At 40.2% G+C, this 18,642-nt stretch overlaps 2 protein-coding genes across 3 annotated transcripts in view; both read left to right on the top strand.

Annotated features, from left to right (window-relative positions):
• LOC100267918 (protein DWD HYPERSENSITIVE TO UV-B 1) overlaps positions 1-13,702 on the top strand; it is a 29,796-nt gene extending 16,094 nt beyond the window's left edge. Inside the window, exons 8-11 of one of the 2 annotated variants that reach the window (XM_059735941.1) lie at positions 3,916-3,972; positions 12,980-13,042; positions 13,112-13,196; positions 13,633-13,702. In XM_059735941.1, the coding sequence (XP_059591924.1) occupies positions 3,916-3,972; positions 12,980-13,042; positions 13,112-13,195 (204 nt within the window). In that variant the 3' untranslated portion in view covers position 13,196; positions 13,633-13,702. Of the gene's footprint in view, positions 1-3,915; positions 3,973-12,979; positions 13,043-13,111 lie in introns of both variants that reach the window. The other variant, XM_059735940.1, reaches the window with a different exon arrangement.
• A 1,899-nt stretch (positions 13,703-15,601) lies between these two features.
• LOC100245601 (snakin-1) lies at positions 15,602-16,297 on the top strand. Its single transcript, XM_002271694.4, has 2 exons — positions 15,602-15,851; positions 15,953-16,297. The coding sequence occupies exons 1-2, from the start codon at positions 15,617-15,619 to the stop codon at positions 16,135-16,137; spliced, it is 420 nt and encodes a 139-aa protein (XP_002271730.2). The 5' UTR covers positions 15,602-15,616; the 3' UTR covers positions 16,138-16,297.
• The last annotated feature ends 2,345 nt before the right edge of the window (positions 16,298-18,642 follow it).

The raw sequence follows: 18,642 nt of genomic DNA, 5'->3' as shown, positions 1-18,642 counted from the left end.
TATCCTCTGGTTCTTTGGCAAAAAAAGGTACCTTTTTGACAGCACTTAGCACCATGTCTCAGACTATTCCTTGGATTGTTGACTCTGGTGCATCTGATCATATGACAGATGCTCATCATTTATTTTCTACATATTCTCCCTGTGCCGGTAATTTAAAAGTAAAAATTGCAGATGGTACTTTATCACCAGTTGCTGGCAAAGGGAGTATTCGTATTTCTGAGTCAATTACTCTCAACCCTGTCCTACATGTACCTAATTTGTCTTGCAATTTGCTGTCTATTAGCCAGTTAACCAAAAAGTCTAATTGCTCAGCTAAATTCCTATCATCTCACTGTGTTTTTCAGGACCTATCATCGGGGAAGACGATTGGCAGTGCTAAGGAACGTGAGGGTCTATATTACTTCGACGAAACTGATGTGCTTGGACAGAGTTCTCCTACTGTTTGTAATTCTACATCTTATTCTAAGGATAGTGAACTTTTGTTATGGCACAAAAGGATGGGTCATCCTAGTTTTCAGTACTTAAAACATTTATTTCCCTCGCTATGTTCAAACAAAACGATATTGGATTTTCAGTGTGAAGTGTGTGAACTTGCCAAACATCATCGAACGTCTTTTCCTAAATCTAAGTATAAACCATCCATACCATTTACTCTGATTCATAGTGATCTATGGGGTCCCTCACGTACCCCTAATAGGACCCATAAAAAATGGTTTATTACTTTTATTGATGATCATACTCGCCTATGTTGGGTATATTTGTTGACTGATAAAACTGAGGTTCGATCAGTCTTCATGAACTTTCACTATATGATACAAACTCAGTTTCACACCAAAATTCAAATTCTTCGTACTGATAATGGTACAGAGTATTTTAATCACTCCTTGAGCACTTACCTTCAAGAAAATGGTATTATACATCAAAGTTCTTGTGTTGACACACCTCAACAAAACGGGGTTGCAGAACGGAAAAATAGACATATTCTTGAAGTTGCTCGTGCTTTGTTATTTTCATCTCACATGCCAACACAATTTTGGGGTGACTCCATTTTGACAGCCACATATCTTATTAACCGAATGCCTAGTCGGGTCCTATCCTTTGTCACACCCCTCCAAAAATTCCATGAGTTTTTTCCTCATTCGAGACTTGATGCACACCTTCCACTTCGTGTCTTTGGGTCCACTGTGTTTGTCCACATTCATGGACCTAAGCGGAACAAATTTGATCCCAGAGCACTTAAATGTGTCTTTCTTGGCTACTCTTCCACACAAAAAGGCTACAAATGCTATGACCCAATTTCACAGAAGCTATATGTTAGCCTAGATGTCACATTTTTTGAGCATACTCCCTACTACTCGCTTCAGGGGGAGTCCATGAGTGAAACTAGACCTTCCTTAACCTCTGACTATCTTGATGTTGCTATGTTTGAATCCACTCCGTGCTTTATATCTAACCCTTCACATAATACAGAAGGACACTTAAACTTAGGGGGAGATATGGAATTACAGACAAATAGGGAAACACTTGTCTATTCAAGGAGGCCAAAATCGAAGTTCAATGAGACACTCATCTCCGAAGCACTACAAGAGTCAGAATCGGTGATAGTTCCAACCCCTCGAGAGTATGACTTCAATTCTGATCAGGTAACAGATGACTTACCCATTGCTATTAGGAAACAACCTCGTTCATGTACTCTCCATCCTATCTCAAACTTTGTGTCTTATAATTCTCTTTCTGCAAAGTGTCGTGCCTTTACAACTAACCTTGACAGAATCCAGCTTCCTAAAAACATTCAAGAAGCTTTCGAAATTCCAGAATGGAAAGAGGCTGTGATGGAAGAAATAAGGGCATTAGAAAAAAATGAGACTTGGGAAGTGATGAATTTACCAAGGGGGAAGAAACCAGTGGGCTGTAAATGGATATTCACAGTGAAATATAAGGCGGATGGCACAGTAGAACGATACAAAGCCCGCCTAGTTGCAAAGGGGTTCACTCAGACCTATGGCATCGACTATACTGAGACATTTGCACCAGTAGCAAAGCTGAACACTATACGAGTTCTTTTATCCTTAGCAGCAAACCTCGACTGGCCACTCCATCAGTTTGATATAAAGAATGCCTTTCTGAATGGAGAACTAGAAGAAGAAGTGTTTATGATGTTACCACCAGGGTTCTGTAAGGAAGAAGAAGAAACCAGGGTATGCAAATTGAAGAAATCTCTTTATGGTCTCAAACAATCACCCAGAGCATGGTTTGATAGATTTGCAAAGGTGATTAAGAATCAAGGATACCAACAGGGACAGTCAGATCACACAATGTTCTTCAAACAGTCCAATGATGGAAGGATGACCATTCTAATCGTCTATGTCGATGACATCATTCTCACTGGAGATGACACAGGAGAAGTGGAAAGATTAAAGAAGGTCTTAGCCACAGAATTTGAGGTGAAAGATCTGGGTCAAATGCGGTATTTCCTAGGAATGGAGGTCGCCAGATCAAGAAAGGGAATTAGTATTTCCCAAAGAAAGTATGTACTTGATTTGTTGACTGAGACTGGCATGCTGGGATGCAAGCCAAGCGATACCCCTATCAAGGCAAGAAACAGAATGGAAAGTGACGGAAAGCCTGTGGATAGAGAGAAATATCAGCGACTAGTAGGTAGACTGATCTACCTTTCTCACACTAGACCTGACATTGCTTTCGCCGTAAGCGTGGTTAGCCAATACATGCACTCACCAAAGGAAAGTCATCTGGAAGCAGTGTATAAGATCCTCAGATACCTAAAAGGTTCTCCAGGGAGAGGACTATTCTTTAAGAAGAGTGACAGTAAGAAAGTAGAGATTTACACAGATGCAGATTGGGCGGGAGCAGCAGATGACAGAAGGTCTACTACAGGTTACTGTACCTATGTCTGGGGCAATTTAGTAACATGGAGAAGTAAAAAGCAGAGTGTAGTGGCTAGAAGCAGTGCCGAAGCTGAATTCAGAGCAGTTGCACAAGGTATGTGTGAAGGACTATGGTTGAAAAAACTGTTGGAAGAACTATGCATTACAATAGAGCTCCCCATTAAACTCTATTGTGACAACAAAGCTGCCATTAGTATTTCTCATAATCCTGTTCAGCACGACAGAACCAAACATATAGAAGTGGACAGACACTTTATAAAGGAAAAAATTGAGAAAGGGATTATTTGCATGACTTATATCCCTACAAGGGAACAATTGGCCGATATTTTCACCAAGGGGTTACAGAAATCAAGCTTTGAAGACTTTATTGGCAAGTTGGACATGATTAATATCTATGATCCAACTTGAGGGGGAGTGTGGAAATCCGTTACAATTGTGAGTGGTGATTGGTAGGATAATAGGGAAAGATTGAGGCCCCTATGTGGGTAATTTGTGTTCTTCCATATTTGTATTTTTTTCCTTTTTTAATTGCTCTCTGTATAGTTGTTAAATAGGGATAGGTTTATGTAAAAAGGAAGAGTTTGTGAATGAATTCAGAAAATCATTTTCTCAGTTTCTTCAGCTTCTTGCCAAGATCAATTCATGGATAAAGGAACCAACTCTATTCATTGTGTAGTTAAAATTCACTGAATCCTTGAAGTAACCTTCAATAATAGCCCTAGACTTGGAACTGCCTAGGGCTATCATTGAAACAAAGGATGTTTAGACTCATTTTAGTAAACTAATCAAGTGTATTTGCAAGAACAAGTTGCCATTGGTATTGCAATAGAATATTCTAGGACAAATATAGGAAAGCATATAGTGTTGGAAACCTAACTCCATCACCAACATTCTTGTCTAGTCCCTTTCTTTCCAATGTTACATCTAATGGTTCTTCTTTTAGTCCAATATACTCTTCATTAATATCTTCTTACAGACAACTGAAATGGTATTTGTTGTTCTTTTTCAGGGTAAAGGTTCAGGGACTTCAATGTTTGTGCAATCTTTGAGGGGGGATCCATTTCGAGTGAGTTTTCCTATAGATGCTAAGGCTATTGAGCATAACACCATCACCTTCTTGAACAAAAATCCATTTGATTCTATTTTCTCCATTAATTAGTTTTCCATACCATTGGTTGTCTACCCCCCTTCCCCTTCTTGTTCAATTAATTTTGTGCTTTACATTAACATCTTTGAGGTGGAATTTCCTTTAACAGCTTCATTTATTTACTTGTTCCAAAGCAACAAGACAGACTTGAAGGCATTTGTTGAAAAGTCATTATGCTTGATGCAGCACTAACTTTTTTCTGTTATATGAAGGGCAACCTTGCTCCTGGATAAGTTTAGAACATGTACAATTATTATTGTGTAAAATGCAAATTCCTATGCATGATGCCCATTGATTGCATGTGTGTCATGGTATGGGAACTAAATCTCTGGCTTTTATTCTAATTTTTAGTTTGCCTTGATTGTCTTGGTTACTTCATTTTAGGTGCATGTTGTAGATGTTAGAACATATGCATTAGCAATACAAGCAATATAGAAACCAGCTTAGCATGCTGTTTATAATTTGGCTTTATCAATAATTGGAAGCTACTAATAAATTAAGGACACCTTTTTCATACTATTTGGTATATAATGCGTGTTTACAGGCATGTACATGCTTGTTAGTAGTATATGGGGTTTTTAATCATAATTACTGGACACACACCGGATGATTACCTGGCCTTAGTGCCAACATCACAAGATTATTGATCCAACCATAGCTTTATATGACTGAACCAAGATATTAATCTTCCTAATTGAGGACAAGAATGGTGATAGCAATATTCTTTCATTTTTTTTTTTTTTTGATAAGCAAATGATATATATAAAACGGCCAATAGCCTCAAGGCATACAGGAAGTATACAAAGCTACCAACCCTCAAAAAACAACATAACGAAACAAGCCCTACTTGGAGGCTAACCACTCCAAGAAACCTATTAGGGATTTCGACTCCATGTTAATGTACACTTTAGCCCAACCCCAAATAATGTATACAAGAGACGTTTTTAATTTCTGACAATCCAACACCCCCCCTTTAAAAGCTAGCCTATTCCTCTCCTTCCATATATTCCAAAAAATGAATAACGGGATGGCCTTCCACACTTCTTTTCTTTTCCTCCCCACAAAAGAGCCTTTCCAACTACTAAGGACCTCCTTTACAGAATTTGGAAAGACCTACTGCACACCACACAACGCAAGAATGATATTCCATAACCCTTTTGCCACTGTACAATGAATTAATATATGGTTGATCGTTTCCTCTTCACACCCGCACAAAAAACATCGATTAGGTAAATGCCACCCTCTTCTTTGCAGCCTATCCAACGTGAGGACTTTCCCCCAAGTAGCTTCCCAAGCAAAAAAGGCAATTTTGGTTGGGACTTTGCCTACCCAAACATTGCTATGAGGGAAATCCAGCCCATGAGAGTTTGCCAACACATTATACGCATACTTGATTTTAAACAGCCCGTCTTCACCCTTCTTCCAACAAACCGCATCGTCTTCCATAGTAACACTATAATCCCTCAACACGGCTAGAATATTGCCCACCAAGCCCACCTCCCAATCATTCAAGTCCCTTAATAGCCCTAAGATCCATCCTCCTTGCCCCGTATTCTGATCCCAACATTCCTCCACTGTGACATTCCTATGGGCAGCCATGGAAAAAAGGTTCGGGAAGTCTTGGGATAGCACACTGTTACCGCACCAAAGGTCAGTCCAAAACCTTATTCTGCTACCTTTTCCCACCTTAAACCCCATATTTTCCCAGCACCAAGTGGATTCCTTCAAGATCTCCTTCCAAACTCCAACACCAAACGCCCCGTTTGCCTTCCTTGTCCTCCACCCAAACTCCTCTTTCCCATACTTGGCCTCAAGCACTTTTTTCCAAAACTCCTCCTTAGCACACGCGAATCTCCAAATCCATTTGCCAAGGAGAGCTTTGTTCAAGATAGTAATTTTCCTTAGCCCCAATCCTCCCTTCTCTTTTTCCACACACACCGCCTCCCATTTAACCAGATGACTCTTAGTCCCCCCGTTAGTTCCGCCCCACAAAAAATCTCTTTGAAGTTTTTCAATCCTTCTTGCCACTGATTTAGGCATACGGAAAACCGACATTTGATACAAGGGGAAGCTAGACAACGTACTCTTTATAAGAGTGAGTCTACCACCTTCGGATAGATATTGACGTTTCCAAAGGGATAGCCTTCTCCGCGTTCTCTCCTCCACCCCATCCCAAGCGGAAACATCCCTATTTGGAGCCTCAAGAGGCAAACCCAAGTAAACAGTAGGTAGTTGCCCCACCCTACATCCAATTTCAGCCGCCATATCCAACACCCCATCCACCTCCCCTACCGGAATAACCATGCTTTTGTCCAAGTTAATCTTCAGTCCAGAGGCAGCTTCAAACCAAAAAAGGACCCAGCCCAAATGCAAGAGAGCCTCTTTCTTGGCTTCACAAAAAATAATTGTGTCGTCCGCGAAAAGAAGGTGGGTAACTTTAACAGCCTGCTCTCTATCTCTCCAAATTCTACAGCCCTTGATAAATCCCCCTTCAGCAGCCCTAGTGATGAGCACACTTAGTACTTCCATTCCCATGATAAATAAGTAGGGGGAAAGGGGGTCCCCTTGCCTTAAACCTTTCGTGCTTGAGAAGAAACCAGCTGGGACCCCGTTCACCAGCACTGAGTATTTGACAGTGGAGATACAGTACCACATCCATCCTATCCATTTTGATCCAAAACCCATCTTTTGCATGACCTTTAGCAAGAATTGCCAATTGATGCTATCATACGCCTTCTCAATATCCAATTTACAAACTATACCTTTCTCTCCCCTCTTTTGCCACAAATCTATCACCTCATTTGCGATTAAGGAACCATCAAGAATCTGTCTCCCTTTGATGAACGCATTCTGATCAGGAGATATAACCTTGCCAATAACTTTTTTGATCCTATTGGCCAGCACCTTGGCCAGTAGTTTATAAAGGCCCCCAAGCAAGCTGATTGGCCTGTAGTCGCCTAACTCCTCCACACCCCCTTTCTTTGGGATCAGCACCAGAAATGTGTGATTCAGACTCTTAATGAAAGAGTTCTGATCATGGAACTCCTTGAATAACCCCAGCAGATCCTCCTTGACAGTCTCCTAGCTATTTTGCCAAAAAGCTAATGTGAATCCGTCCAGGCCCGGGGCTTTGTCCCCGTTCATCCCCTTCAAGGCTGTGAAGATTTCAGTCTCAGAAAACGGAACCTCAATACCATCCGCTTCTGAGGGACTGATCTGGTTCATAAGAAGGCCCCCTATATCCGCCTTCCAGCCCGGATTTTCCGAAAGGAGCTGCTGATACGCGTTTGCTATTCCTTCCCTCATATCTTGATCCTCTGTGAAACTCACCCCATTTATCATAATTTTGGACATGGCATTGATTCTCCTATGGGCATTGGCCATGCGGTGGAAGAACCCCGTGTTCCTATCCCCTTCCCTTAGCCATAATTCCCTAGACAGTTGCCTCCAATGCACTTCTTCCATTGACACCCACTTTTCATAACTCTCCTTAGCTTCCTTCTTTTGATTTAGCTCCACCTCTGTTAAACTCCTCACTTCTTCCACAGAATCCCAGGACTCCACTTGCTGAAGAGCATCGGCTTTGTTTTTCTCCAACCTTCCAAAAACCTCCTTATTCCATGTTTTTAGATTTTGTTTCAGCCCCTTCAGCTTTGTCGCCAATCTGTAACTCGGTCTCCCACTAACCTCTATCCCTTGCCACCACCCCTTTATCAGCTCTTGGAACCCTTCAGCTTTGAGCCACATATTTTCAAACTTGAAAGGAGACGGACCTCTCCTTACCCCTCCCCCCTCTAACAGAATCGGGTAATGATCTGATGTTGGACGAGGCAGCCTTCTGTTAAGAACCCTACTAAATTGATCTAACCAACAAGGGGTTGCTAGGAATCTGTCCAGTCTAGCCCGCGTTTGATTGTTGAGCCCCCCACTCCAAGTGAAGGAACCCCCTTGCAAAGGGATATCAACGAGTCCTAGCTCGTCAATGATCTGGGCAAACCTCCTCATAGCTGAAGTAATTCTCCCAGTTCTATTTCTATCATCTATGTACAGAGTTATGTTGAAGTCTCCTCCCAAGCACCACGGCTCCTCCCACAATCCTCTGATTGCCCCAAGTTCCTCCCATAAACCCTCCCTATCTTCTCTAGAAAAAGGTCCATAAACCCCCGTGAAAACCCAGATTGCACCATCACCCTCATTCCTGAATCTACAGGAAATGGAAAACTGGCCCTCTTCCACCCCCAGAATCTCCAGAGATTTTTTATCCCAACAAATTATGACACCTCCTGCTGTCTCCTTAGCATTCAACACCTTCCAATCAAGGTATCTCCCCGGCCCTAGACTCCTCACCATCTCATCAGACATCACTTGCACCTTCGTCTCTTGGAGACAGAATAGATCCACCTTCTGACTCCTAATCACTGACTTAATAATTTTCCTCTTGAGCCTATCATTCACGCCCCTCACATTCCAGCTCAAAATTCTTAAGTTCATTGGACACCTACTTTCTGGTTCCCTCTACCCTTCATAGGGCCTTTCTTCTTAGCTTCCCTTTCATAGTTAACAGAACTTTCCAATCTCTTGAGCTCCCTCTCAAATCTTGAGGCCTCCAAAAAACCTTTACCTATGATCTTCTCCTTTCTTTTTCTGATTTTGTCCAAGAAGTTTAGGATTTCCACCTCCAATCCTTCCGTAGAGAAGCCTAGGAATTGGCTGAATCTAACCAGACTACTCTCCTCCCAGTTCAGTTGGTCCTCCTTACTACCCTCTTGTGGCTCCGTCTGGTCTGCCATCCATCCCAATTTTCTTCCCAAAGGCTCAACACTATTTATTTCAACCAGATCCCAACAGCCATTCCTTTTCTCTATACGGTCCTCTACATTTGGATTTCGGGACCCGCTTCCAATCACAGCCCCCTCCCTTTGCATCCCAGAATGGTCGTAACCCTCCTTTTCCGGAGACCGACCAAAATAAAAAGAATTAGAGGAAGAAGCCCCTTGTACCCTAAGACCCCCCAAATTTACATCAATACCGTACCTTGCAGCTTCTTCCTCCAGCATCCTCTCTGTATCCTGTGATGGTGGGACCGACTGCTGCCTTCTCCCTATCTCTTCTACTCTGTAATTGATGAACTCATTCTCCGTGAAGGCATTTCTATTCTTATCAGTGAGGCCAGGGGAGAAGATCTTTAAAAGGGGCCCATTGTCCACTTCGTGGGCCTGATTGAGACTGGACTTTCCTTTCTGAAGCTGGCCCAGTCCATCAACTGTAGCTCGTCCCAAATTTGGATCTTGCCGCAGCCCAAACTGGTCCCCCATTGGGCTTAGAGATGGCCCAGCAGCCTGGTTCTTCAAGCTGCTAGGACCCACAGACCCAGCCCACGAGTCGGGCCCCCTCAGCTGGCCCACATGCGAAAAGACCCGTTCTGCTGTACCCTCTCTTTGCAACAGACAGCACGTCCCGTCTCCCATCTGACGCTGCATCTCGATCCCCACACCCACCTTCACCTTCACTCTCGACCCCGCGCGTGGAGTTACATCTCCACTAACCTCCCCTCGTAGCCGATCGCTCAGGCAGCGTTTCCTCCCCTCTTCCTGCCTTAGCACCGGCACCGACTCCCACCATAGTGATAGGGAGTAAGAGATCTCTTCAATCCCTATCACCAACGATCCCGGGGTGTTCGCGCCGTCCGATTTAATTAGGATCCTTGCCCATTCTAACTCCTCCATCCTCTCCGTCTTTGGATCCACATCTAAGAATCCACCACAGGCGTCTCCCACCCTTCTCAACACCGAAGGAACCCAGAGCGAGACTGGAAGTCCCAATATCCTCACCCACACTTCCTTACTTAACTCTCCCTCTTCCATACACCCCGATCTTGGATTCCATCTCTCTAATCCCAGTTGAACACCTCCCACCACCTTGTTGCTAGACAGATGAACCTTTCTTGCTTCTTCCACGAGCTCGAATTCCAGAAGAGCTCGCCCTTTACCCATGCTCGCAATCCCCATTTTACCTTTCAATCCCCAAGCCTTTGCCATTTTCCAGCCCAGATTTTCCAAATCTTCCCCTATTTCGTTTTTAGGGTCCCAGTTTCCAATCAAGCAGTTCTTCAATCTGCTAATGTTTCTGCTAATCTCCTCCCGTCCCACCTCCACTCGAATGGGACTGGGCTCCTTATCCCCCCAAGCTTTCACCATGTCCACGAACGACCTTCCTTTCACCTTTTCCGGGCTCGGCCTTCCCGAAATCCTCATTCCTTCCTGTTGTACCTTTCTATCAGCGATGATACCCAACTGGCACAACGCTTCCACCATCGCCGTCCAGCCCCCTTTACTCCCTTTGCCCTTTGGGATACAAATGTTGTATCTCTTTGATACCTCATCAACTACCCCTACCCGCAGGAAACATCCAGCCCTGTTATATACGCGCACCATGGAGAAGCTTCGACCCTTCTCCTTCCATCTCTTCTCCCAGTTTCCATCCCTCCTATCCTCGATGCACTGTTGGAGACCTTCCATGAGTAGCCCTACATTGTTCAAACCCATACGCACCCAGGACGATACTCCTTTCTTGCTCTCCGTTATGGTTAGGGTTGTCCCTCCCTTCTCCACCATTTCCAGCTCGAATGCCTTAGACTCCACTCCGAAGCTGTTTGTTTTCCGTTTCCGTCTGTTCTCCGCGCGATGCATTTTTCCATCGCTGTCGATCTCTCTCACTCCCTCACTCGCAGACTCTCTCGATCTCTCTCTCTCGCTCATCTTTTCCTAGAAATTAACAATATAGTAGGATGTCTGGAAAAATTGATCACCTGTAAGGGAACCATGGTCTGTATGCCATCCACACCAAGATATTCTTTCATTTATTCTTCTCAAAATACTCAAAATTATATATAAAAAAGAAGTTACTGAACAAACCAGCAATTTTTTTCTTTTTTTGAAAAAATGTAATGCATTAACTAGCATTTAATGAAGGGATTGTTAATAATATTTATGTATTGACAAATTATATATAGATTTTCAAACTCAAAAACTTGTCAATTGTAGTGCATTATATTGTATTATAATGGAGGTCCAGGGATCAAACCTCCTTTTTGAAGAGTAATGATTTGAAAAGGGGGGCATCTCCTAAGACCAACCTAGCTCCACCCCTGACTGTGAACGTAATATTTATGTCAATATATTTTTGTCAGAATCTGATTGTTTAGATAGATTTGAATTCTTGTTATTAAGATTCTTTTAGAGAGTCCATGCTCAGGTTCTGTCTGCCCTACTGGCTCTTGTGTGTGGTGGCACTGCTGGGCAAAAAAAATTGCATAAAGCAGTCACTGGGAAGAGGCATGTGAATTTTCTGCAAAGAATGGTGTTTACCTTTTGAAAAAACACTAAAAACTCTGGCTTCCTGCCATGGAGACAAAGAGTGCACTCATTTTGACTGGTTTCCTCTGGCATTGCATGATTGAATAGATTGTGTAAACTCATCCAGTGTATCCGGTTTACTTGGTTTAAATCCTGAATATCTTGATACCCTACCTGGATAGACAAGGTCCCAGGTAGGCAGATTGGCCAGCCAGTTTGGTCCAGGCCTAAGAAAAGTGGGATTTTGACTAAGTTCATGTCCCTCTTAAAATCGTGTATTTTATTCTGGTATATTATACTGCATTTTTCTATTGTCTTCTCTGCCCTTACTTTACAAGGATGTGATGGGCAGGGATCTCAAGCTTCAATGTAGGACTTTTTTGATGCAATGCACATATAGGTGATGTCTAAAGAAAAATCATGAATTATAGAGTACTACACAAGTGTTTATTACTGAATCTCCCATATCATCTAAGACTTCTCCTTCATCTTTAGTTTTGCATCTAGATCATGACCCTTATCCTTGGCAAAAGTAGAACCAAGGTTGAATGCCCATATTGGAGTTTCTTTAGATTTTCTGACTGAGATGCATTATGAACATGGACAGTTTTTGTTCTCTTGGCCTGGTGACCTTTATGGATTTTCTATGTTATCCTTGCCATTTTTTTTTTCAGTTAAATTATCATCTTTGACACATGCTCACACCCACACCCAAACCTACACCTGCACAGACAAGATCATGTAACCCTGCATTTGCATTCACAGATACATGCACAAAATCAAGCAACCTCAAATTTAACAGTTTATTTGTAGCAACCTATGCCCATTTATATGCAAGCATGTGAACAAATATTATTCGTTTACTCATGAAAACCTTAGGCCAACTACTTGAGTCAACTGTATAGATCCTTTTACTGCACTCTGCTCTGTTGCCTTAGTGTTTATATGTACTATAGGTTTAAAAATTATTGAGATTCATGGTTCCAAGGGTATGACTAAGGCTTCCTGGATAGTTTAAGATAAAGAAAATAAAGTGGAAAAATAAAAGAAAATAAAAATTTAAGGAAAATTTTTCTTATTAGAATAGTTGATTCTTCAGGAACACACTTTCCTCAGAATTTTCCAATCAAAATTGGGAAGAGAATCTTTATCATTTTCTCTCCTCTTTTCTTTACTATTTTTCCCCTTACCTTTTTTCATGGTAACCAAACATAAAAAAAAAAAAAGTTGAAAATCATTTTCCACAACCTTTTTTCCTTTTCTTGGTTCTTTCTACAAACCATATATACTTAAGTTTTTGCATTTGTTGTCATTTTTCTTTTTCTCAATGAAGATTTTAAGATGGTTATTAATTTAAACAAACCACTCATTTTTTCTATGTTTGGATGGATTATATAGAAAATTAGGAGCATAAACATGACATATGGAGGGTAAAGTAGCTGACCTCAAAGCAGTTGATATTAAGGCTTTGTTATCTATAATTTGAAGCATTGGGATGGTGCATGTGGGATTACATCGCTTTCATCATCAGTTAAGGTCTTAATGATTTTTGTTCATGTTCTTGCATCCAGGACTTCAACATGAGTATCTTAGCAGCATACATGCGTCCAAGCTCAAAATCTGAAATTGTCAAGGTATCATCCTAGTCTCATATTTGATGTTGTGGAATGTCTAGGCTTTCTCAAGATGGGTGCACTTTTCAGGTGAATTTGCTAGCATCCAGTGACTATGCCAAGGAGTACTCATGTAACCTGCAATCTCACCCATCCAATAGCATGGGTGGTTGATGTATGTGCCTCCACTTCATGTAATATCTTGTTTATTCTCTTCTTTTCTCTTTCATGGTATCAAACATGGTGAAAAACGAAACCTTTGTTTGGTGAATTTTAGTATAAAAATACATAGCATAACCATGCACTACGTAGAAATAATCTTTAAGAGTTCATTTGGCAATGCTTTTAAAAATCACTTCTAGCATAAAAAATGTTTTTAAAGAAAACTCAAGTGCTTAATAAAATTTAGTAAGTGCTTTTAGGAAGTTGAAAAATAACTTGTAGTGGTTCCTGGAGAAGCACTTGATTGATAATTCTCCAAATCACCTCCACTAAAAGTATTTAGAATAGAAACACTATCAAATGCATTTTTAGCATAAATAATTATGTTGTTGCAATTTGTATTATAGAGGAAATACACATCATTGTTGGTTGTATGCTCTATTTTGTAGTACTCTGAACATGAGTGGACCTATTTATTGAAAGCGGCCTGGAAAGCTTCTGTACTCGGGGAAAAATGGTAAGTTGCTTTCCTTTCTCATAGAGGGTAATGATTTTTTTCTTTTTTTTTTTGTAAACAAGGGCTTCAATTTTCTGTGTTGTTAATGTACAATTGATCTTGTTTTCTGTAGTAATCAAATGGAGCCTGAGCCTTTTTATCTTCGAACCCGGGTGCAATCTAATTTGCCTAATCCCATGCGTTTTGACAGGTTGAAACAAATGTAATCAATTGCATATGGCATTCACTCCAACAAATGTCGGATTTGTGAAATTTGTATTCCCAGCATGATGCTTGCAGCAGTTTCAAGAAGACTAGCTGTATGGCGACTTTTCTTGTGTCATGTCCTCATCTATTTCCGGGCTCACATCTTCGCGTCAGGTTATCATTGGATATATATCTCACGTGGATTCATTGTCCCGGCATTCATTTGCAAGCTCAAAGGGCCTAGCTGACTGGTTATCGTACTCCCATGTCGTCTTAGCTTAGCTGTCTCTTAAGTCATTCACCGGGGCATTTCTTTCGTGCCCATTAATTTTTGGCATCTACTTCAGTCAAAAGTTAAATGCATCCAAAATATTCTTGCCCTATACCATGAATCTATACATCAATGAAACATACTATTCAATGTGTATATTTAAAATATCTAGTATGATCCAACCATATGATCGATTAGCCTACAAAGATTTCCAATTTGGTTGCTATTAGCATTTACGATGAATGAATAAATCACAGGCCATCTTGCTACTCATCCAACACTACCAGGTGTAGTTTCTGCCCTTCTGCAGACGGGTATGTTAAATGATTCATTATAACCCTTGGATCAGGTTTTGATCTTCTCATCTGAAAATCATTTGGTGTGGTAGGCCAAGTCTTTTACTGCATTTGATCATCATCATTTTGGGTGACCCATTCCCAGACTTAGAACAACATTATTGTACCCCTAACAACAAGAACAGAAATAATCTTATTCTCATCTCAAATTGTCTGGTAGTTGCTCTGGGCAGGTGATATCTCTGAGAATCCCTTCAAATGATGCAGCCTGCATACATCCAGATTCCTACATGGCTACATCACAGTCATTGTATCGGTATGCGGAGAAAATCTCTTAAATGGTAAAGCCTTTTAGTAACTGGATATGGAAAACCAGGTTGTTTTCCAACATGGGTGGACATATGGTTGTGCAGATCCCGAGTACAGTGAGTGGGGTTTCCATACCTTGGTTGATGAGGATAGGGACACGGCCAGCTCATAGTGCACCCATTTCCCCCCCTTTTAAAACTCCACCCTTTCGGCGGAGTCCCACATTGCCCATTTTCCTCTGCCTGAACTTGAACACATTTTGAAAATAACTGTAATATTTGAACGAGGGAAACAAGGCAAAAGGTTTTGGGGCCAGTGACTTCTTTACGAGTCTTTGAATCAGTCATTCAGAGTAAAATTTTTGTTCCAACTTTTCCCTTTACAAATATCAACATTTGGTTTTGTTTTCTTACATATAAATTTTTGCTTGGATCATGAAAAATATGATCTAAAGGAAGAAAAAATAATGGAAAGAAGGAAAAAAAAGGATTAGCCACTCAGCTTTCAACTTCTTTTTCTCCCGCTACTTATCATTTTTAATTATTTTTACTTCAAGTTTAAGTGCATAAGATATGTAGATCCATGCATTGTATTTGAGAGAGCTAGAAAACAAGGAAGCTGGGGTAAGCAAAACAGCATTCCTCCAGAGCAAGCATAGAGTCAAAAGCCAGTAACAATGTAACCCAGTTTCCATTATTACACTACAGTTGGAAGCTCCCAGACACCCCTATCCCCACCTGCAGAAACCGCGTGTACATGCAAATTAAGAAAGGAAGAAATTTTTTTTTAAAAAAAGGCCTGAGCCACCGCCTTCTTTCTCTGTCATCCCATTAAAACCACCTACTGACACTGTAATGACTGCATTTATCGTGTATTATTACTCTCACTGCCCCCCACCTGTAATCACAAGCCCTGCTCTACTCACTATAAAATACTCAGTTATCCTCTTCTCTTCTCACACTACTCTCATACACAGCTCCCTGCTTCTCTCAAGCAACATAATTACCATGAAGCACTTGTTTCCAACTCTGCTCCTTCTCTCCCTTCTCCTTCACTCCTGTTTCTCACAACCCACCACGGATGGTGCAGGTGAGTTGCTCTTCCTTCTGGGTTTTTGTTCTCTGGGTCACTCCTTTTTATGATATAAAATAAGTAAATGATCATGTTGTGGGCTTGTGGGTGTGAGTTAGGTTTCTGCGGCCTTAAGTGTTCAAAGAGGTGCTCACAAGCAGCAGTGCTGGACCGATGCATGAAATATTGTGGGATCTGCTGCCAGGAATGCAAGTGTGTGCCTTCTGGGACGTATGGGAACAAGCATGAGTGCCCTTGCTACAGAGACAAGAAGAACTCCAAGGGCAAACCCAAGTGCCCTTGACTCCATCATCGTCTTTATATATGTTAGAAGAGTGGTGGAGAAGTTAGTTTGGTGCTGGTGAATAAGAGAGAGATGTGTTGCTCTAAACTTCTGGTCTTCTGGGTGTGATCATGGAAATATGCTAATTAATGAAAAATATATTCTATGTTTTTATTTTTCATTTTAGGAGTTTTGAGTCAAAATGATCCCATATAAAAAAAACAATAATAATATCTAACAACTTTATGAAACTTATGTTAAAATTGGTCAAAAATATAAGATCTAACCATTTTATGAAACTTATGTTAAAATTGACATTTTTGGCTCAACAACCGAGGAGTCATGTCAAAAAAAAAATATTTTTTTTTTCAATTAAAGCCTTGAGGTTTTATTTTTTAAGTAAAGCTACAGTTGTCAACTGAGGTTTCAGTTTTTGAACCAACTGAGGTTCAGTTTTTGAACCAACTGAGGTTCAGTTTTTGAACCAACTGAGGTTCAGTTTTTAAACCAACTGAGGTTTCATTTTTGAACTGAAGCCTCAATTGGTAACTGAGATTTTATTTTTTAAACTAAAGTCGTAGTTGCCAATTAAGGATTCAGTTTTTGAACTAAAGCCTCAATTGACAATTGAGACTTTATTTTTTAACTGAAACTGAGTTGCCAATTAAGGCTTCATTTTTTAATTGAAGTCTTAATTAGCATTTGAAGCTTCATTTTTGAATTAAAGCATCAATTATCAATTAAGGTTTCAATTATTTTTTTTTAAATTTAAAATTTAATTAAAAACTATTAAATTATAATTTATTATTCAAATTAAAAATATATACTTTAATAATAAATTATTTATATTTAAACTTAAGAATCTAGTATTACTTCAACAAATATAAATTGATAAATAGAAGATATTATAAATGAATATTTTATTTATTAATAAATTAATAATCTTAAAATAATAAATTTATATAACTTATAAGTAATATGAAAAATTGTATAATTTATTAATTTAAGATATTTAATTTGTTGTTTTTTAAGATATTAATTTATTTGTATTATGACAAATTTATCTTTATCGAAATAATAGTATACTCTTAAGCCATAGTTGCCATATATAGATTTTATGATAAAATTAGTTAATGAAATTAATTAGTTACAAAATATAATTTTTAGTAGTTTTATTAGAGTCACAAAAAATACTCAATAAACATTTATATAGTGGAAAAAAAGACATATATAATCTCACATGCCTCCACAAGGAAAGAACCTATGTGTAACTAGTACTCTCTTTCTTTTTGGTTGTTCCTCTCTAACTATAATAGGTACTGCATGTGACACATGAAGAACATTTGTTTGTGATGGAGTTGGAGCTGGAAATAGAGGTGGTGGTAGATGTAGCAATCTAGGTCGATGTAGGCCTCGCCTATCCCTCGGAATGGCTGGAGGTAAACCTAGCTAAGTAGATGTGTTAGTCTGCATAGGCATATGGACAAATATAGATGACTCTAGTGATGGTAGAATTGATGTCCTAAACTCAGATCCTAGTGGAGTAGCTAAGGAAGCATCTAGGTGCAATGAAAGAGGATCGACATATGGTGTAGTAGGCACTGAAAGTGGGTTTAAAGAGATAGGTGGTTGTACCGATAATGGGTCTGAATAGGTAGGGGACTGCATTGATCTGATGGTGGGTCTAAAGATGAAAGGGGCTGAACTGAAGGTAGGTTTAAAGAAATAGAGGGATGTATTGATGGTGGGTCTGAAAATGTAGATGACTGCATTGATGGTAGGTCTGAAAAGGTAGGAGATTGCACTGATGGTAGGTCTGAAGAGATGACTAACTATACTAATCGTGGGGATAAAAAGGTAGGGGGATGTAATGATGCTGACACTGATGAGGTGATGAGTTGACGACTAATATATCTACCTTCCTCTCGATATGTCGATCAACCTCGAACAAGTGGCAGTCGAGCAACTGTCGATTAAGTTGGTGACCTACCTCCTTCATGCTCTACATGTGGGATACAATAATCCTCTCAAATAATGCACATAACATTAGTGGCCATACGAATAATATCAACAATACCAGTGCAACAAACATCACTATCAAAGTCCCTCAATGCATGACCTCCTCGAGATATGATCTATGTCATAGTCTCAATCTGTCACATAAAATGATATGTAATTATTTGTTGGAATAAACACTTTACAAAATATGTACATAATATTAAAGTGATACAAACCAATAAGTGGGTAGATAAGACAGTAGTCTGGTACCACATAGGTCCAAAATCATCCATATGTGTAATAAAGCGATGTGTAAAATGATGGTACCATGTCATGTACGAAGCATGGTAGTCTATATGAGGCTCTATAGGCTCCGTAGTGACAATGTGGTCCCTCTTAGCCTTCCTAATGCCACGTAGCGCTCATGATACAACCTCCAATCAAACTAAGCTCAATCGCGTTGATCTACGGAGTGAAGGTCAAAATCTATATAGGATGTCGGAGAAATACCTTGTATGAGTCCAAACT

This window comes from Vitis vinifera, chromosome 3 (assembly GCF_030704535.1).
Source record: "Vitis vinifera cultivar Pinot Noir 40024 chromosome 3, ASM3070453v1".
NCBI classification, from domain to species: Eukaryota; Viridiplantae; Streptophyta; class Magnoliopsida; order Vitales; family Vitaceae; genus Vitis; species Vitis vinifera.
Note: the sequence above shows the minus strand (reverse complement) of the source record. Positions and strands in the feature narration are given on the sequence as shown.